General features: G+C 36.7%; 2 protein-coding genes across 2 annotated transcripts; both read left to right on the top strand.

The window, feature by feature from the left end:
• The first annotated feature begins 3,028 nt into the window (after positions 1-3,028).
• LOC140038053 (tropinone reductase homolog At5g06060-like) lies at positions 3,029-4,456 on the top strand. The gene has a single exon (XM_072083233.1). It carries the CDS (start codon positions 3,407-3,409, stop codon positions 4,208-4,210), a length of 804 nt encoding a protein of 267 aa, XP_071939334.1. The 5' UTR covers positions 3,029-3,406; the 3' UTR covers positions 4,211-4,456.
• A 15,844-nt stretch (positions 4,457-20,300) lies between these two features.
• Positions 20,301-21,604, top strand: LOC140037813 (uncharacterized). Its single transcript, XM_072082950.1, has 2 exons — positions 20,301-20,739; positions 20,829-21,604. The coding sequence occupies exons 1-2, from the start codon at positions 20,301-20,303 to the stop codon at positions 21,602-21,604; spliced, it is 1,215 nt and encodes a 404-aa protein (XP_071939051.1).
• Positions 21,605-21,867: the final 263 nt, after the last annotated feature.

Genomic DNA, 21,867 nt, shown 5'->3' with positions numbered 1-21,867 from the left:
ACCCATTCACAAATGAACATCCTTTCAATCGTGGAAAAAGCGCAGAGAGAGAGAGAGAGATTGAGAGAGAGAGAGAGAGAGAGAATGGGCAACATGCATTCGTTAACATGTTTTCCAGAAAACCAATTAATGCTTTTCTTGAAAACTCTTTAACTGAAATATGTGAATAACAATTTCATTCACTAAAAATTTGAGCCTGACACTTAATCAATTTTCAAGAAGTGCTCGTTCTCCAAGTTGCTCAAATAAGGTGTTTGTAGAATGATTTTCTAAAGAAAGAAAAAGCATTCACTAAATGAGCTAGTTTCTTAAAAAAACCCATTTACAAAATTAGCATGTCTTTGAGAAAATATATTCATTGAATGAGTTTTATGAAAACCATGTTTAACAATTTAAGTACTCTTTGCATGATCCTTTTTAAAATTTGTTTTTCTGGTAGGGATCCTAGGAGAAGGATGAGACTTTAAAAAATGAAGTGACGACAAGAAAAAAGAATTCAAGATCTTTAATTTCTTAGGTTTCAATTTTAGCTATTAGACCAAGGGTTCTTCCACTGCACCGTGCTTTTTCAATCATTATGAGAACCCACTTGGTGAATGCTTGCTTTAGACAAACAATGTATTCATCGCAAACTTATTCGTCAATTATTGTGATTCGTTTAAAAAATCAGCACTATTTGGGAATCAGCTCCGTTGTCCACCTTTTGGAAATACGTTCAATAGATGCCAACATTTGAGAAGTTCCTTAGAAACACTTTTTTTTTTTTTTTAGTGAATTTAGTCCATAGCATAAACTACAAGGCTGTGGATTCTTAGTGCTCCCCACAATTTCATTCAACTCATCCACTGAAACAAAAGTTGGATCTATGATATTCAAATAGTCCACCACCTTTCCCACACAACTCTTTCTTGGTATGTCTTCAGAAAAGCCACCATTTCGTGATTTAATGTTGGCCCATCTCACGGGAAAAAAAAAGTTACAAAATCAAGGTGCATTTGGTGAACTAACACTTAAAATATCAATTCAATAAAGTGTCTTATGTCTGATGGAACCAAGAGTTGACTATTTTTTTTTTTTCAAGAGTAAGCTTGACTAAATCAAGATAATGAAATCAAAATTATTTCAATTTCTAGTTATAAATAATAAATAGGTGGGATTGCACAGTCTATTCATAAAACCACTATCACATAGTCTATTTATAAAACTACTATGTACGTCTTGATGTTATAATATGAATGCATACGTTCTACTTTCAAAAGCAGAGGAGAAAACCCAAATTATTCTCATAAACAACACTTACTTCCAATGATTGTGCAAACGAATAAAGCAACGAGAAACCAAATCAAATAGCACATTCTTCTTTTCAGTAAGAAATGAATACCAGACAAAACAAAACGAGAGATTTTAACTGCTTTTGATGACCAGGACTTGGCCAACCAAGCAAAAATTCACATTGTACAGTGAGGATAACGCTACGAAGAAGATAGAATTTGATATTTTAATTAATACATATATGTATTTAATGAAATATGACACTCAAAAAAGTGTAAGTTTATAAATTCGACGGTGTGACAGGCAGAAGGAGAAATACCATAAGATGTATTCCCATTGCACATTATGAAAATCCAAAATAAAAGATAAAAACTAATTGAGGAGTGCAATATATTCGAAATTTTAGAGTTCGAGGTACAAAGTGAAAGCCGATATAAGTTAAGGGTACAATATTAATTTGACTTACTAAGTAACTGTTGCTAGTTTGCACCTGTGACAATTCTGTCGATTATGTTAACAGCGTAAACTATTGGACTAAAATAGGATGAACTCGATAGTTTAGAGGTACAAAGTGAAATTTTGGTGAAATATTAAGGGTTGCTAAGTGGAATCGGTCACAAAAAAAAAAAAAATCTCATACCCAACAGAAGACATGACGTTTCTTAATCTCATAGCATAATTTACAATCATCTAAATTAAAACCGTAAATTCGACAACTTAATAAGAGCGTGTTTGGATTGCATTTTCCGTCATTTTTTATGAAAAAATTACTGTAGCGATTTGATATATGTGAGGGAAAAAGGTGATAGGGAAATGTGATCACGGAAAACGATAATATTTTCCGACGAAACAAGCAATCCAAACACACAAATTACGCAGCATCACAAGTTTTAAGATGAGGAATTCTGCAACAATCTTAGAAAGAAACTGGTTGACGCATAGGATTTCAGATGGGGACATAACAAGAAAGTCCAAGCCATGCTACACTGTCTAAAGCTTATATGTAGTATGAGAATTCACATGATTATGAAAATCTTAAGACTCTCCTAACAAAACTTCGTCTAAATTGGATGTGTTAAGCATGCCGCGAAAGTTCATCCTAAGACTAGATTAAACTCTCTATGCACTTCATATTTGCCTTTTTTCAAACTGATCATTGCCTTTTGCCCTTCAGCAACGCCTGTAGCTGGAAGTCAGATCAGGGATCCAGTCTACAGACAAAGTCTTGTCTGATGACTTTTGGTTTCTAAGAAGAATACACTCAGGAGCATAGAGTATTACAAGCAATCAGGGATGGCTACGAGACAGTTTTGGAACGAGAGAAGCGTTCTACAAAAGTTTCCCCGATCCATGCCCTGTCGTCTGCTCCCCCAAGCCCCAACCTCGCCCCGCCCCATCCCACTACCCCAGAGGGTGCATTTGTCCCACCCTGCTATCATTATTATTATTTTTATTTGATTTAATTTTTTAAATTTATATAGGTCTAGTAATAATTTTATTAATCATTGTTTTGAAATTTTAGCAAAAAATTACATCACTTTATCATAACAACATAATATATTACTTATTTCATATAATATATTTATATAATAACAATAATAATAATATAAAAATATACAACACACATACAGATATATACATATATATATATATATACATACATACATATATACATATATTAAAATATAGGCAGGGGAGGGCAAGGGAGCCCTCGCCCATTTTAATGCCGGAGAGAAAAATTCCCCCATCCCGCCCCAACCCTTGCCATTCCTCCCTGGTTGGGAATACCCACCCCATTGCCATTCCTACAAGCAATTGAACTGCTACATACACTACTATAATATAATTTCTCTTTCGATATTTTGCCATTCAATTAAGGTGCGTCTATACTACAGTTCAAATCCATTTTTTCTTTGAAAATGACATGAATTAGGTTTTATTATGCAAACTTTTTTTTAACTGTTTTTACTTTACACTTTACATCTCCAAAATACCTCCGAGAAAACAAAGTATTTAAAGAAAATCTCATTACTTAGGCAGTGTTGTGCTATATTAAGGGTGCCATCTAAAAGAGTTTATTCGGGAAATCCATTCCAACCTTGAGGATAACATAAAAGCAGAAAAAAAAATATCCATGTCAGGGTTTGGAGAAAACAGTTCAAGATGGTCTCTTTCAGGAACAACAGCTCTAGTCACTGGTGGAACTCGAGGAATCGGTCGTGCAATTGTGGAGGAGCTAGCACAGTTTGGTGCCACAGTTCACACTTTATCAAGAAACGAAGCTGAACTCAATGAACGCTTGCAAGAGTGGTCATCCAAGGGATTCAAAGTCACAGGTTCAGTCTGTGATGCATCTTCAAGAGCGCAAAGAATTCAGCTCGTGGAAAAGGTCTCTTCCATCTTCAATGGAAAGCTCAATATCCTTGTCAATAATGTTGGGAGCGGCGGCATAATTAAGCCCATCGAAGAGCTTACCTCTGAAGATTTTGATTTCGTGATGTCTACAAATTTTGAATCTTGTTACCATTTTTCCCAACTTGCTTGTCCTCTCCTGAAAGCATCTGGGATGGGAAACGTCGTGTTCATTTCTTCTGTTGCAGGTTTTGTCAATGCGCGAGGTTTCTCTATCGTGACACCATCTAAAGGGGCAATGAATTACCTTACCAAGAGTTTGGCTTGTGAATGGGCTGAAGATAACATTCGTGTCAATTGTGTTGCGCCTGGAACTATTAGAACCTTAGTAGGAAAAGATAATACTCTCAGTTATGAAGAAAATATGAAGAGAGTGGAATCAAGAACTTTACTGAATCGAATTGGGAAACCAGAAGAAGTTTCAGCCCTGGTAGCTTTCCTTTGTCTCCCAGCCGCTTCCTACATAACTGGACAGATTATAGCTGTCGATGGAGGAATTACTGTCAATAAACTTCAGTGGGACTGATCATTAACTCATTCTATCTTGTTAGTGATGCAACAATCCAGCAACGAGGTTGGGGGCACTGTTTCTTGATGTGTGCTATTTTTGCTAAATGTGCAAGTGCTATTTTGTTTATACAAGGTATAAGCAATTGCTTTATACAGTGTACTATTTTTCATACAGTCATTTGGTGTACTATTTATCACAACTTTGTTGCACCTTTTTTTTCGAAAGACTAGAGAAATAAACTTCGTGTATCTTTATGCTGGATTTCCTTTTTGTTTTTTTGTGCAAATTTATAGTTGTAGCAAGATCATACACTTTCTTAGCTTGGCATGTAAACAAGCAAAAGCCTTAGTATTAAGGCATTAACTTTCTTAGCTTCACTATGAGGGCATCATATGAACTATCATTGACACCTGAATCCACAAAAGAAACAGAGGCTTTGGCCCTGTCATAATGGGCTAATTGCTTAGATTATAGGTAAAAAAAAAAAACATCCGCCAAATGCACCTCTGACACGGGATCGTTCTTGTTCTATACGTGCCGTGCTGACTCAGCGCGGCCCAAAATAAATTTCGCAGAAGTCAGAAAAATGTCAGTCTGTGCAGGCTTGTGTCAGTCCGGGCCGCGCTGACTGTGCGCGGCCCGGAATGACTAAAGACTGACAGATACTGCTTTTGTCAGTCTGGGCCGTGCACATTCAGCACGGCTCCTTTGAAAAAAATTTAAACCATTGGTCTTGTAGCAGGTGAGAATGCCGTAGGAGTGATCCTTTGTGGAATCTTGTAAGTTTCCTCGCTCCTCGTTCTTTCTTGGGAAGGGGGATGTTTTTGTTGGTTAAGCAAAATATTTATAGGGCTAATGCTTAATGACACCTCAAGTGCCAAAAGAAAAATCAAGTCTTGGGATTCTATTATCTTTATAAATTATGCATTTATAATAATATACACTTATACATTTAAATATTGTATTTATAATATATTTATAAATATTTATAAATAAATGTATTTATATATTTATATGAAATATATAAATGTATTATATTATATATAATACATAATATAAATATATTTTTAAATGTATAAGTGTATATTATTATAAATGCATAATTTATAAATGAATATTATATAAATGTATAAATTAATATATATTAATATTATGTGTAAATGTATTAATATAATTAATATAAATGCAAAAATGTATTAATATTATGTATAAATGTAAAATTAATATTATGTATATTAATATAATTTATATAATATATAATATTTATATAAATATATTATAAATATATAAAAATATTTTTTAAATAAAATAAAATATTTATAATATGTATAAATAAATATTGTACATATTAAATAAATAAATAAATATACATTAATATTAATTATAAATATTGTAATATTATAAATATGGTGTTTATATAATATTTCAATTTGTAATATTTATTGTACATTTCATTATATAAATATTTGTATAATACATAATATATAATTTTCAATAATACATAAAATTGTGTTGAAATATCAACAATGCATATTCGGTCAACATTCAAATTCAAAAAATAATTTCAAAGTTGACAAAATATTGATAGACCGTACAATTGTCTGTAGCTAGCACCACGATCCCATTTGTGTCATGAGCAGTCGAAGACTAGGAATTCTAAACGGCTTCACAATTAACTCCAATCAGGGCCCCATTAGTTTATCATTTCTTTACTTTGCATTATTGGCATATGTAGTCCTCTGCTGCGAGCCAAATTGGAAATGGCAAGGAGAAATCCCGTGCTTAATTTTTTTCAAAGGAGCCGTGCTGAATGTGTACGGTCCGGACTGACAAAAGCAGTATCTGTCAGTCTTTAGTCATTCCGGGCCGTGCACAGTCAGCACGGCCTGGACTGACACAAACCTGCACAGGCTGACATTTTTCTGACTTCTGTGAAATTTATTTTGGGGCCGTGCTGAATCAGCACGGCACGTATAGAACAAGAACGATCCCGTGTCAGAGGTGCATTTGACGGATGTTTTTTTTTTTTACCTATAATCTAAGCAATTAGCCGTCATAATGAGACCAGGGATTACCTTTTTTTTTTTTTTTTTCAGACACAGGGGATTAATCGGGTCGAGAGGAGAGGCCCAATTCTCTCGAATGCGTTAGCCTCGGGACCCGAACCGTGATCGCCATATCCAGAAAAGGAGCAATAAAACTACTCGAGCTACTCCGGGTTGCGCTGACCAGGGGTTACCTAAATAAAGGGTGTCCTTAGCTGTCGCTTAAAGTTTCCTATTTACCATAGGTAACGATTGAAGAAAAAACTGACACGAGCGATGGAAACTAAGAACTCAAAGGATTTCATTAAAATTGTCCATCAACAAGTGTTGGAACATAAGTGAGTTGTATCCCTATTTGAGCCACAACAATAAAACCATAGGCTTCTCTACTAGGAGCATTTTCTCGCTCAGTAAAAAGGTTTGTGGATTTGTAAAACAGGAGAAGAGCCTTTACCTTTTCTTCTACTATTTATATGAGTCGAGCGCTCTAGCAGCAGTCGGACTAAAGCAAGAAGGTATAGTATTGAGTCGCACCAAAGCCGTTCCTATGCTATCCTCTTGCCTAGCAGGGAAAGATTTATCTCAATGCAAATGATGTTTCATCCGGAGCAACATGAGAGTCCAACTACGTTGTGTTTCCAGAATTCATGTTCAATATTTGCTGTTAATGTTTTTGGCGAAAGAGGTTTTATCGCACTTGATCAAGCGGAGTTGCAATCAGACTAAAGCACTAACTAAAAAGATACTATAGTCCATCTCATACTTTCAGAACATTCATCAAATATAGCCATATATGATCCAGATTTGTGTACAAAAGTAGCATTCAGAAAAATTATATATCCATGCATAATCTTTGTTTTTGAAAAATATAGAGGTAATTAGGATTACTTACCTCAATTTCACAACAATATTCTTTCCTTGATTGTTTTTTCTTTCAACTTTCAAATCTTAACCTAAACAATTACACAATCAATGAATAAGAGATCATTTTAAATTCTATTAAACTATTCTAGGTTCCCTTTAGATCTAATGACCTTGTCCCTGGTCTCTTATAACATTAACAAGTTCAAAACAGATTTCCAAAATGACTTGACTTCAGAAAATGTTCATATCTCACAATCTAGAACTCGTATCAGAAAACTCAAGATATTGTCAGAAACTAAACTCAAAATACTACTAATTTCATGAAGGTCATAATTCAAAGTTTAGAAAGCGTTATTTTCTAAATCTGACCTAAACCTCATGCAGTAATCCGTCAAAAGGGCTTCTAAATTTTAACCACGTAAACTATTTCTAGTTTCAAATTATTTTTGGTTTCAAACAAGCCAAGTTTCATAAAATGCAAAGGTTTCTATCAAGAGTTATCATTTTTCAAAGATCAGTGTTAAACCAGGCTTGATAGGCAAATTTTCAGTTTTGCAAAACATGTAAACTTTTAAAGAAACGAACGTTAAACAAATAAAAAAATTCTCAAATTCTCTAGATCAGAGTACATTTATGGTAGCTTCAAATTATAACTTTAATTCTAGAAAATTACTTCAAAAATCGTGACCTTTCAATAAAACTTTTTACTACCTAAATCTGTCAAGGATTTTGACAGATTAGCAACCTAATTTTCTCAGTTCACAAACCAGGTTTGTAACATCTCTAAAATTAGAAAATCTTCATAATCTAACTTCTAAGAAACTTTAAAACACTCTTGTAAAATTTCTCAGAAAACAAATCATCCAACTTCGTTTCTTGATAAAAATTCATTTAACATAGGGCAAATTGCATTTTACCTCTCTATGGATTAGTGTTTTTGTACATAACCTCCTATGGTTTTAAAACCTATACATAACCCCCTCATGATTTGAATTAAAGTGTCAAAGGGATGGAAATAATCATTCGTAACGGAACCTTTAAAAATGTTGAAATAACCTATGTTTAAAAATTAAAATAGCTGAAATGATCAAAATATATAAACACAATATACATGACGTACTAACCCCATATGGTTTTTTGTTTTACCATATAATTCCCTTATGGTTTAATGTTTTATTACATAACTCTCTTATGATTTTCAAAATATACACAGAACCTCCTTGTGGTTAATAAATAATTTTCAATTTTACATAAGATTATTTTCGATATTTTAGATGACTCCGTTATGAATTGCAAATTCCGTTGCTTTGATACTTTAATCAAAACTATGAGGGGGGTTATGTATAGCGTTTAAAATCATAGAGGGGTTATGTACAAAAATACTAAAATACAGGGGATAAAGTGTAAATTGCCCTTTAACATAATATTCTATCAAACAGGACTAGATTCAAAACAAAATTTTGAACCAGGGTTTGACACCAAAGTTTCACATGAAATTTTATACACACATAATGGGCACATAGAGCTATAAGCCTGAAGAATGTCAGATCAAACAAAGAACCTTAAAACATACAAACGAATTTCAGAAAAGTGTCTTAAGAACAAGAAACCCTAATTTTGGTTTCTTGATTTTCTTTCATACAAAATTTTACTTGTTTCATGGTTTCTTGATCTTGAAAAGATTCAATAAAAAATTCTTGGATAAGATCTTAGCACTACCAGCTCTAAATTTTTACCTAAACATCCATAAAAAAGTTCAAAATCATTGAATTACAAAGAAGATTAGAAAATATCTCAACCAGGATTTCTCCTCTCTTTCACTTTCTAGATCACCTTGTCCTAATTCCTCCCCACTAGCCTTGACCGAAACTTGAAGCTTTACTTAAAAGAAAACAAATGGTTTTAAGCTTCAAGATTTGGAGGCGTTTATAGATTTCAATGGCAAGACACAACTTCCAAATCCTTTTAGAAAGTGGCTTTGTTTTTCTTTCTCAACACCACTTACTAACCGACCTTAGCATCCCTTGAATCCCTTGTTCCTTTTTTTTTTTTTCACTCTTGGATTTTCTTTTTCTTCCCTTGTTTGAATTTCCTTTTCTTTTTCATCTAAAATTCTTTATATATTTCCTTTTCTATTTCATCTAAAATTCTTTATATATATATATATATATATATATATATATATATATATATATATATATATATATATAAAAGAGTATTTGCAAGAAATTATGACTTGGCCCTTCAAATTTCCTTTCTTCTAGAAACATCATTTCCTAATTGTTCTAAAACACTAACTATAATATTTAAAACATAATTATTTCTTTTCTACTAAAGAAAATTATGTGTACATTAAATATAAATATTTTGATCAACAAAATTGGATTCCACTACCTTGTAAATAGAATAATTATTTTCTCAAAAATTTATAGTTTGAAAACATATTTTTGCACACTAATTACCAAGAAAGATGCATATTGCCGTTAAAACACATTTTCCTCTAACAAAAAAAAATTAAATAGCAAGATTTTCAAAGAAAACATCTAGGCTTATGAAGAAACTTTTTGTTACTTTATTTCTGAAAAATAAACTCTTATAAATATTTACTTGAAATTATAGCCATGAGAACCATAACTATTATTCAAATAAAATACTCACTAATTATATAAGAAAAGCACTGATTATTATAGTTAGAACTTCTGCTTCAAAAGCATAAAAGAGCACACATGAGGTTATAAAGGAGTAAAATGGTTGATTGCAAATTTAGGTGTCAAATTAAGATCCTAACCATTTTCAAGTTTGCCCTGGCATTTTTCAAATTTTAACACCTACGAAACAAAATCAGAATGATTTTCAGGTCCAATGCTCCACGGCCAATTTCTAATTACAAAACCACCATTTTTAGAAACGATTCGAGAATCTAGAAGAAGCTTTTCTTGATTAAAGTTGTGTAAGGGGATGAAGTTAGCATTTTCATCTGGGATCTAATAGCAATATAAGGACCTAAGATGAAAAGGTCTAAAGAATAATTAGAGAAAGAAATTGGTTCTGGACGATGGGTAGATTGGTCGGGCAGAGAAGTTTGCTCGCTTGTTTTCTTTGACACTTTCGACATGGTGAAAAAAGTATAGGAAGGAAATCAGAAGGAAAAAATATTTAAAGAAAGACAACCCTTGATGAAAGGGAAACTTGATTTTGCCTATAATTACAAGATGGAAATAAAAAATAAGAAAGAAATCAGACAAAAGAAATAGGGGACATGAAGTAAACAATAAGTGGTTTGAATGATAGAAGAGACATTGCTGGCTAAACTGACGAAAGTGAAATTTAGTTGCTGTCAAAATCTTAAAAAAAAAAAATTGCAGTCAAAATTTAAGACCAATAGCATCATTCAAATTCTTTCACTTCCGATTAAGTTCATGCATTTGAAGAGGGGCCAAATTTTAGTGGTCAAATAGGAGTCGGGAATAGGCCCAACACCCGACGTATTAATTGGTAAAGATTGGAGGAAGTTGAGAATGTGCTATACATGGATGGAAGATTGACTTTTTAGCAGGAACAATTTCATGGGTCTCGATGCTCCTTGACTGGACATTTTGAAGGGCGTATTGGATGTGATTGTCACCATTGGCGCGCTGCTGGAGTAAGCTTCAACTTTCACGCTTTGTTTGGTGAGACAATCAAGTAGAATTAAGGTAACAATGGTTTGAAGTAGAAAAGGAAATTTCCACACTTAAATCAAGTACAATTAAGTTAGAACTCATAATATACAAGCTCTTAAAACTTGGATACATTTAAACCAGCTGTATGCAAAAAGAGACAAATGTTTGATTCCTGCATTGGCCTCTTCAATCTAGATGATTATTTGCCAGATGCTAGTTTTCATCGTTTTGCCAATATTTTTATTAAGGAGATGCCACTAACTACATGTTTTTAAGATACCAGCAAAGATAATACAACTCCAATGCCTTTTCTGTCTATGATCACTATAAACTAGATGACGGCACAACTTTTTAATTTGCAATGATATTAGATCCTAAACTGTAGTTGTTCTTGTACTCACATGAGATCCTCAGTGCCACTTTTCCAGTGGCAATTCATTGCCACTTCTATATTTATGCCAAGTGTTCTGTTTATTTAATTTGTCATGTGCTATTTATTTAAATTTCTTCTATCATCACGTGATAAGTGGGATTGACACTGAATTTGGTATCGAGTAGTGACATAGAGGATCCCAACTGGCTTGTACTATGCCCATACAAGGAAAGCAAATTACTCAAGACAAATTAGGATTGACACTGTTAGGAAAGGAAGGAATATCAATGCAGACACAAAACATTAGAGTTAATTTAGGATAAGTTTACCCTTTTCTAAATACTAATTAAAACAAGAATAAACCAAATCATCAAATAATGTTATCAATAGCAATAATAAAATGCAGAAAAGTGAAAAAAAAGGCACGGACACCTAGATTTTTAATTTTTTTTAATTGGCAAATCCTGTTCACATGGGAGGGATGCCACCCCTAATTTCTATTAAAATCTTAAAAGGAAAAAAAAAAAGTGGAGGGTCACATGAACCTAACCTCCAAAAGATACATGAGAATTTCCAAAGAAAATAAGTAATACTACTATCTTACGTGCTAACCAGCCTTGGCAAAGATGCAAAAGAATCATATATTGAAGTAGATTAATAAGAATCATATATTGAAGTAGATTAAAAAGAATCATAGCATATGACTGAATATGAAAAGCCCTAGAGCCTTTAGACAAACGCATCTTGACGCCAAACAATAATGCTTTAACCTCAGCACCCAAGCTTGTAAGATGTAATGAAGTAAGAAAGTTGGACTGGAGCTGAAGGCTCAAGCTAGGAAGCAGGAACGAAGAAGGTGTGAATATCAGAAGCTGAAAGCGTGAACATTGAGGGGGAGTTTAACCAAAGGCATGCTCACAATATCATGCCTTTGCTGGGTTTTAGCTATTCTAACAGAAGCCAGGAAGCGTGGTAACTTGCAGCTGCAATTGGACAAGTGTTTAACTCTTATTGGATTAGTTAGAAGTTTGTTAGAATTTGATAGCATTATAAGCTGGCCTGTCTGCTTAATTTTGTTTAGCTTTTTGAATTATCCTATCCAGATTCGTTTGTAGTAACTTGGGGTGCAATCCCCATTTTCCCTCCCAAACTTTCCTTCAGATTCTTTCCCTCCCATTTTCCCTCTGTTCTTCTAACTTGACATTAAGATTCATTAATGAAAGTTGAGTTCATTACAATCACTATTCCATTGATTAATTGCTGAGATTATCTCATTTGAATTTGATTCAATTTTGTTTCTGCAACTTTGGTTTCTGTACCACAACAGTAGTATCAGAGCTAGCTACGAGCCATTGGAAAATGACTAAGAACCAGGATGAAATGAGGAAGGAGATAACTGAGTTAGGAAGTGTAGTTAGGACTTTTGCTAATAGAAGTGATGGACTGGAGCAAGCTGTGAGGATCATGGAACATAGGCAGGAGAGTACTGAGAAGACTCTCAAGAACCTGGACCAAAAGTATGAAGGTATGATGAACATGATGGCACAAATGTTGGCAAAGTTAAATGACAAAGGGAAGGATATGGAGGGCAGTAGCTCAAAATTAGAATCAGGACACAAGGAAGATGGCAGGAGAGGGGAGATGCAGAAAGGAGTCCAAAGTAGATCTAAGCCTAAGGAAAGCAAATTGTTTACTAGGCTACCTAAGGTGGATCTACCAATATTCACAGGCGAGAACCCAAGGGAGTGGATCAGGAAGGCAAATAAGTACTTCAAAATCAATGGAGTAGAGGAGGACATGAAGTCTAAGGTTGCAGAACTTTATTTCAGAGACAAGGCAGATATATGGTTTCATGGAGTGTTCAATGATAGAGAAGCACTTCCTTGGGAAGAACTCTCCAATGCACTTTGTGAAAGATTTGGAGATGGCTCCCTTGAAGATGCCATTGAAATATATAACAAACTGATGCAGACAGGATCTATAGCAGATTACTTGGAGAAATTTGAGATGCTCAAAGTCCTGGTAATGCCTTCCCTTCCTCACATACAGGATTGTTATTACAAAACCTGTTTCCTAAGTGGATTAAAAGAAAAAATAGTAACTATGGTAAAGATGGCCAAACCCAAGACATTAGCAGATGCAATAGAAGCTGCCAAACTGCAGGAGAGAAACTTGAGAGCCCTGCAAAAGATCCATAAAACCTCTTCCTATGGCCCCAACTTCTAGAAGCCTTTGCCTAAACCTCCAAACTACCCAAAATTTCCTGACAAATCCCCAAACTATCCCAAATTCCCTGACAAACAGATTCCCAAGACTCATAATAACTACACCAATAACCAGAATCAGTTCAAAAAAATCACCCTAGCAAAACTCAACTATAGGAGGGAGAAGGGACTTTGCTTCAAATGTGCTGAACCCTATACTTTAGGACATGTTTGCAGGCAGTCTCATGTAAATATGTTGTTAATGGAAGATGAGGAAGTGGCAGCTACTGAGGTGGAGGGAGAAAAAAAAAGAAGAGACAGATGTGTTCTGTGATTGTATTGGGAGGGAGTTAGAGAATGAGCACATGGAAGTTTCTGTCCATGCCTTAGCAGGGAGAGGTGAACACAAAACCATCAGGATAAAGGGGAGGCCATCATTGCACTGGTTGACAGTGGCAGTACACACTATTGATAAACTGGTGGCCAGAAATTTGAAATTGGAAACTAAGGGGCAGACACTGGCAGTTAGAGTAGCAAATGGGGAAAAACTACAGTCCAGGAACATTACCAAACTTGTAACATGGAAAATGCAAGGATATGAGTTCCAACATCAGTTCAATACCCTAAGGTTGGGGGGTGTGATATGATACTAGGGGTAGATTGGCTAGCCAGGTACAGCCTAATGGAGTTTGACTTTAGAGGTCTAAGTATGAAATTCAGGAAGGGTAAACAACAGGTACAACTAAGGGATAAGGACAATACAGTACAATTGAAGCTGATAAAGGGAAGTAGATTATATAAGTGGACCAGGAAACAAGCATATGGGATTCTGGCACAAGTAAATGCAGTGAAAGACAGGGAGCAAGACCAGGAGCTAACCCACCAAAAATTGGGAGGCTACTAGAGGAATTTGTGGATGAATTCCAAGAACCTCAGGGGTTACCCCCTAAGAGGAGTCAGGACCACTGTATTACTCTCACGGAGGGAGCAAAACCATTCTAGATTAGACCTTATAGGTGTCCCTACATTCAGAAGACTGAGATTGAAAAATTAGTGCAGGAAATGCTACAAACTGGGATCATTCAACTGAGTAGCAGCCCCTTTGCTTCCCCGGTACTTCTGGTCAAGAAAAAAGATGGCTCATGGAGATTTTGTGTGGATTATAGGCAACTAAATGAACTGACAGTCAAGAATAAGTTCCCTATGCCTCTTATTGATGAATTGTTGGATGAACTGCATGGATCCAAATACTTCACCAAGATTGACCTGAGAGCTGGGTACTTCCAGATAAGAGTAAGGAAGGAAGACATCCCCAAAACAGCCTTTAGAACACATCAGGGTCTCTATGAGTTTAAGGTCATGCCATTTGAACTGACTAATGCACCTGCAACTTTTCAAGACCTAATGAACTAGGTGTTTCAAGAACAGCTGAGAAAGCATGTACTTGTGTTCTTTGATAAGATCCTAATCTACAGTCCTACACTGGAGGAACATGTAAAACATGTCACTGAGACCTTGGGGATTTTGAGGCAGCACCAGCTTTATGCAAAGAGGAGTAAGTGCTCATTTGCTCAGAAACAAGTGGAATATCTAGGCCACATCATCTCAGCAGAATGAGTAAGAGCTGATCCCTAGAAGATTGATAGCATGATGCAGTGGCCAAAACCTGAAAAGCACCAAACAGCTAAAGGGATTCCTTGGTCTGACAGGTTACTACAGAAAATTTGTCAAGGGGTATGGTGCCATTGCAAAGCCTTTAACTACCCTCCTCAAAAAAGATGGTTTCAACTAGGAAAGTGAAGCTGAAGAAGCTTTCCAGAAGCTAAAGTTGGCTATGTACAGTACTCCTGTGCTAGCCCTCCCAGACTTCGCCTAGCTTTTCGTAATAGAGACATATGCTTGCTATGGGGGAATAGGAGCTGTGTGGATGCAAAAAAAGAGACCATTGGCTTTCCTTAGTCAAAGCTTGGGGCAGAAGAACTTGGGATTGTCAGTATATGAGAAGGAGCTGCTGGCCTTAGTCACAGCAGTCACTAAGTGGAGGCACTACCTAGAGGGGCACCATTTTCTCATCAACACTGACCACCAAAGTTTGAAGTATCTGTTGGAATAGAGGATCACCACTCCCCTCCAACAGAAGTGGTTGACTAAATTGATGGGACTAAGCTATAAGATATGTTACAAGAATGGGAAGAAAAATGTAGTGGCAGATGCACTCTCTAGGAAGGAGATGGAGAAAGCTGATGTGCAATAACCACCACAGTGATACCAGAATGGATGAATGAGGTAATGGAGAGCTACCAGGGTGATGACTCGGCTTAAGACCTCATCAAAGCAATCCTAGCATCTCCAGAACAGAACTCAGACTATAGCTACCAGAGTGGAATTCTGAGATACAAAGGGAGAGTTGTAGTGAGACAGAGGGTGAAATAACAAAGAAACTCATCTCTGCCTTTCATGATTCACAGTTAAGAGGGCATTCAGGCATTCAGGCCAGCTGGATAAGGGCTAAGCAACTATTCCATTGGCCAATCATGTTCAATGAAATCAAGGCAACAATACTGCAGTGTGATACATGCAGGAAATGTAAGGAAAAACGTGTTGCTTATCCAGGCCTATTGCAACCCCTTCCTATACCACAATACTCCTGGAGCCATGTCACCATGGATTTTATTGAGGGACTACCCAAATCCGAAGGGAGAGATACTATCTTGGTTGCAGTAGACAGATTTACTAAGTATGCTCACTTCATGAGCTTGTCTCACCCTTTTGATGCTCCTAAAGTGGCTAGAGTTTTCCTGGATTATGTCAGTAAGCTACATGGCATCCCTCAGAGTATGATTTCAAACAAGGATAAGATCTTCATCAGTCAGTTCTGGACTGAGTTATTCAGATTATTGGGGGCAGGACTAAACCTGAGCACAGCCTACCACCACCAAACAGATGGCCAAATAGAAAGGGTAAACCAGGTATTGGAGATGTACCTCAGGTGTATGACTCACCTGGAACCTAAAATATGGAACTCATGGCTATCCTTAGTTGAGTGGTGGTATAATACTACCTACCACACTGCAGTAGAGATGAGCCCATTCGAGGCTTTGTATGGAACTAAGCCTCCCCAAGTAGCCCTTGGTCCCTATATGCAAGCTAGAGTGGCAATAGTGGAAGACTACATGAGGGATAGGAAGAAAATGGATGAACTACTGCAGTATAACCTGAAAGCTACTCAGGAGAGGGTGATGACATATGCTGATGAGCATAGGAGTGAGAGGGAGTTCCAAGCAGGAGATTGGGTTTACTTACAGTTACAACCTTACAGACAATCAACTGTGATGATTAGGAACAATACCAAGCTATCTGCTAAATACTTTGGCCCCTACCTGATAGAAGAGAAGATTGGAAAGGTGGCCTATAGGCTTAGACTGCCTACTGCATCAAAGATACACCCTGTATTTCATGTATCTTTGCTGAAAAAGAAACTAGGAGACAAGGCAGCTCCTGTCCTGCAATTGCCAGACACGGATGAAAAGGGACAGATTAGAGTGAAACTAGTGGCATTACTAGGTAGTAGGATGATTAAGAGAAAGAATGCTGCTGTGACTCAATGGCTAATTCAATGGTGGGAAACTGAACCTACAGAAGCAACTTGGAAGGATGATGTGATGATGAGAGAGAAGTTTCCTCAATTCCGACCTTGAGGACAAGGTTCTCACGAGGGGAGGTATTGTAATGAACTAAGAAAGTTGGACTGGAGCTAAAGGCTCAAGCTTGGAAGCAGGAACGAAGAAGGCGTGAATATTAGGAGCTAAAAGCGTGATTATTGAGGGGGAGGTTCACCAAAGACGTGCTTACAAAATCACGCCTTTGTTGGGTTTCAGTTATTCTAACAGAAGCCACGAAGCGCGGCAACTTGAAGCTGCAATTGGACATATGTTTAACTCTTATTGGATTAGTTAGAAGTTTGTTAGAATTTGATAGCATTATAAGCAGGCCTGTCTACCTAATTTTGGTTAGCTTTTTGAATTATCCTATCCAGATTCGTTTGTTGTAACATGGGGTGCAATCCCCATTTTCCCTCCCAAACTTTCCTTCAGTTTCTTTCATCTTCTTAGCTGAATCCATTCCCTCTGTTCTTGTAACTTGTCATTAAGATTCATTAATGAAAGTTGAGTTCATTACAATCATTGTTCCATTGATTAATTGCTAAGATTATCTCATTTGAATTTGATTCAATTTTGTTTTTGCAACTCTGGTTTCTATACCATAACATAAGATTACCAAAAACCAGAGTATGCAAAAATAAAGAGACCATGACCATCACGAAGAATGCCATCTCCTCCACTGACTCCTGGATTGCCCTGGCAATAGCCATTAAAATCTAACTTAAACGAAGTAAAAGTTGAAGGTTGCCATCCTGCCATCTAATAGGAGTAACATGGTCAGGTTTGCTCAAAAGCATCTTGGCTGAGACAAATTGAGACCATGTTACTAGATCATCTGGCTCGTTGAACTTGGAAGCATAAATTTCCTTACATCAGCTATAATATTCTTACAAATAATTTCCCAAGACAGTAGTTTTCCCTTAAAAAAAAAGCCACAATAATCACGGAAGTTAATCCAATAAAAAATTGTCACTATAACAATAATTAGATACGCAGGTTTATTTGGAACATTCGAATGACAATAATAACAACCACATCAATCAAGTCGATAAACTACAATACATCACCCCAAAAAATACTACTTTTTAAGAAGTAAATTTGAAAAGGTGTTACTAATTAAAAATAAAATTTGAAATCAGAATAAGTAGATGAGTAGAATTTGATAAGAGAATCACGTGAATAAATTTTCATTCCAAGGCCTTAAAGTGCAAAGAATCCCCTTTTCTCTGTAGCATTTCTACCCGGTCTATTTTTTTCGCTCTCTTCGTTCCTTATAAAATGGCTGCTTAATGCTTTCTTGTTTCAAGAATGTGACCGTGGCTGCTGCCCCTAAATTGATTGATGCATCTTGTGACTTGATCCCACAAGTGACTTGATAGGGTGCATTTTAGGGGGTATTTGGGCATTAATGCATTTTTATTCGACTAAATATTTCCAGCAATTGAGTGGATTCTACTGATATTTTGTTTTGGTACCAAATGCAGGACTGGATGCTGAAAAGTGCTCAAAATCAAAATTTAGAGGATTTGTCGTACGTGGGGCCCGCTTGAGAAGCTGAAGAAATCTGATTGCAATAGATTTTATTTTATTTTTATTTTTATTTGAGGGAGTCTTGTTTTAATTTTGGAAAAAAAAGGAAACGATTGGCGAGAGGAAAAAATCCCTTCCAACAAAAAACTTCGGTCGACAACAGAGGCGAGAGTTAGTTTGTCGCCTGGCTTAGGTTTTCTGCTAGGATACGCTTTTAAATAGAGATTGGCCGCAGTTTTAAAAGAGGAGGAGAGGAAACAAGGGCCTCCATTCTTGACTTTGTATTGCTTTCCATCTTTTGTTGACTTTGGAACTCCTTGGCTTTTGATTAGCCTTGATCGAGAAATCAAGCAATTGAAAATCTTTCTCGTATGCTTGCCTAACACCTAAAAGAAAGAAAGCAAAGAGAGCCGCCATTGTGGACCAGTAATATTGCTTTTCCTTCTAGCTTTGACTGAAATATAGATAGTGCATACGCTTTGTACGTTTAGCCGTGAAAGGCAATCGGAAGCCATTATAATCAATCGGTCCCTTTTCCTTCTTCGGTTCACTGAATTGGACGAGGGTCAATATCAAAGCATCGATGGCCCTTCCCTACCTTGTACGCACGGCTTGTTCGCAATTGATGGGGAACTAAATCCCCAATTCTAGTCAAGGGGACAACTGACGAATTAGTTCAGCAATTAATGTGAGATCTAAACCGTTTTTAATTATTTTCTTCATTTATTGATATTTATATGTTTTCCGCTTTTAATTGTTATAGCTCTTGTATATGATTGATTAGTGCGCAATAATTAATTATTCATATAGGCTATTTTGCTAAATAGGGATAATTGAATCCGTAATTGTTCGTTATCTCTATCTCAGTAGCAACTGGCGTAATTGGGTTTATGTCATGGGAACATACAATCTAATTTAAACAAACCCTCGTAGCGTGTTTGTTAGTTAGGATTGGGTCTTTCTAATTATTAATGCAATCTAGAAATTGAATCCTACGGTCGTACCTAGGGTTGTTTTTGGGTTAGAGAAATAGCTAACAGTCGTACCTTAGCTATCGATAAATTAAGAAAGGGTTGGTTGTTTATCGCGTGCATGACAACTATAACCACTCTATTAATAAATGTTAGAAATATCTTTGAATCAATGATCAGTTGCATGAACCATTTCTGAAGTGTACCCTTGGCTAGAGTTTCTCCAATTATTTCTTTAAATTAATTATTTTCTGCAATTACTTTATTTTTAACATTTAATCGTGAAAACCCTCATTTGTCTTGATTCGAAAAGAAATAAATTTCTCTCTAGTCCCTGAGGAGACGACCCTGCTTACTACTGTCACTAGTTAGTGAATTCAGTTAAATAATTAATTCAGGTATATCGGATTAAGCAAACTTTTCGGGAACATGGTGAATCAAGTAACCCATTGCACACCTAGAGTCCCTGCTCCAGTACTTGAATTGATTATTGACTGCTTTAGGTGGTAGTTAGGTTTTATTTATTATTATTGCACAGGTTCGGCACCTGTCAATTTTTGGCGCCGTTGCCGGGGACTGTCGTTTGAAATATTTATTTCTTTTTGAGTTCAGTTTTTTTTTCTTCTTTTTCTTCTTGGTATTTTTGCTAGTTTATGCCCCGTTCTTCTCGCACAGGTGAATTGGTATACGATCCTGATGTTGAAAAGGCAGCGCGTAGGCAAAGGCAAGGGACCAAGAGACGGAAAGCAGGGCACTTGTCTACTGCTAACTAGTCAGTAGAAGATGAATTTATCATGGCCAACACCCAGACATTAAGGGAGCTGGCTGCCCCGGAATTGACTCACCAGCTCTTGTGCATCACATTCCCCACTTTGGCAGAAAATACAGCCTTCGAGTTAAAGTCGGGGTTGATTCACCTCTTATATTCTTTCCATGGTCTCTCTGACGAAGAATCCCACAAACACGTCAAGGAGTTCGAGGTGGTTTGCTCTAGTATGAAATCTCCTGGGGTCACTGAAGAGCAAATTAGATTGAGAGTATTTCCGTTCTCTCTCAAGGATGCAGTTAAAGATTGGCTATACTACCTACCAGCAGGTAATATTATCACGTGGGCACAGTTAAAAAAGAAGTTTTTGAAAAAATTCTTCCCTGCATCCCGGGCTGCTAGTTTGAGAAAGAAGATCTGCAGCATTAAACAGTATCTCGGGGGTCCTTGTATGAATACTGGGAAAGGTTTAACAAGTTGTGCACTAGATGCCCACAGCATCAGATTAGTGAACAACTGTTAATCCAATACTTCTATGAAGGGCTCCAATCAACAGATAGGAGTATCATTGATGCTGCGAGTGGAGGAGCACTAGCAAACAAGACATCGAAGGAAGCGTGGGAGCTTATCGAAGCCATGGCAGAGAACTCCCAACAATTTGGCTTCCGTGACAGCAACCCTACCCGTAGAGTCAATGAGGTAGAGACTTCATTCATACAGCAGCAACTGTTAGAGTTGACGTCTGCTGTTAGGCAATTAGCCATGAGAGACACACCGCGAGCGAAAGTATATGGAATCTGCACTAGCATGGACCATTGTACGAACACGTGCCCCATTTTGCAAGAGGACGGGGTTGAACAGGTAAATATGGCCGGAGGCGTGCTCGCGCCCCGCAGGCAGTATGACCCGTACTCCAACACATACAACCCCGGTTGGAGAGACCATTCCAATTTCAGTTATGGGAACCGACCGCAAAATTCACTCTCAAATCGTCCACCAGGGTTTCAGCAACCATGGCAACCGAAACCCCAACCTTCATCCTCCAACGCAGGGAGTTCTTTGGAGGATATTGTCAAGAGTCTGGCTATGATTACCGCCCAGATCCAGCAAGAGACTAGACAGTTCCAGCAGGAGACCAGATCAGGCATGAAAGATATGGATGCTCGAATAAACCAATTGGCAACTGCCATCAACCGCTTGGAGTTCCACGTTTATGGGAAACTGTCCTCACAACCCGAGGTAAATCCCAGAAATGTAAGTGCCATGACGCTGAGGAGTGGCAAGGAACTGGAATGGCCTAAAGTGGAAAATTCAAAAAGCAAAAGTGAGTAGGAGATAGAAAAGGAAATCGAAGAGGAAGGGCGCATTCCCGAAAACCCTAAGGTAACATCTATTCCTTCAATCCCTATTAAATCTAATCTAACTCCTTTTCCTTGCAGGTTGGAAAAGACAAAGAGGGCAGAAAAGGAAAAAGAAATTCTGGATGTGTTCCGCAAAGTTCAAGTAAACATTGCACTATTTGACGTGATCAAGCAGGTACCCAAATACGTAAAGTTCTTGAAAGACTTGTGCGTTAACAAAAGAAAGCTAAGGGG

This window comes from Coffea arabica, chromosome 3c, assembly GCF_036785885.1.
Source record: "Coffea arabica cultivar ET-39 chromosome 3c, Coffea Arabica ET-39 HiFi, whole genome shotgun sequence".
In the NCBI taxonomy this organism is placed as follows: domain Eukaryota; kingdom Viridiplantae; phylum Streptophyta; class Magnoliopsida; order Gentianales; family Rubiaceae; genus Coffea; species Coffea arabica.
The sequence above is the reverse complement of the archived record's forward strand: the minus strand, read 5'-3'. Positions and strand labels throughout refer to the sequence as shown.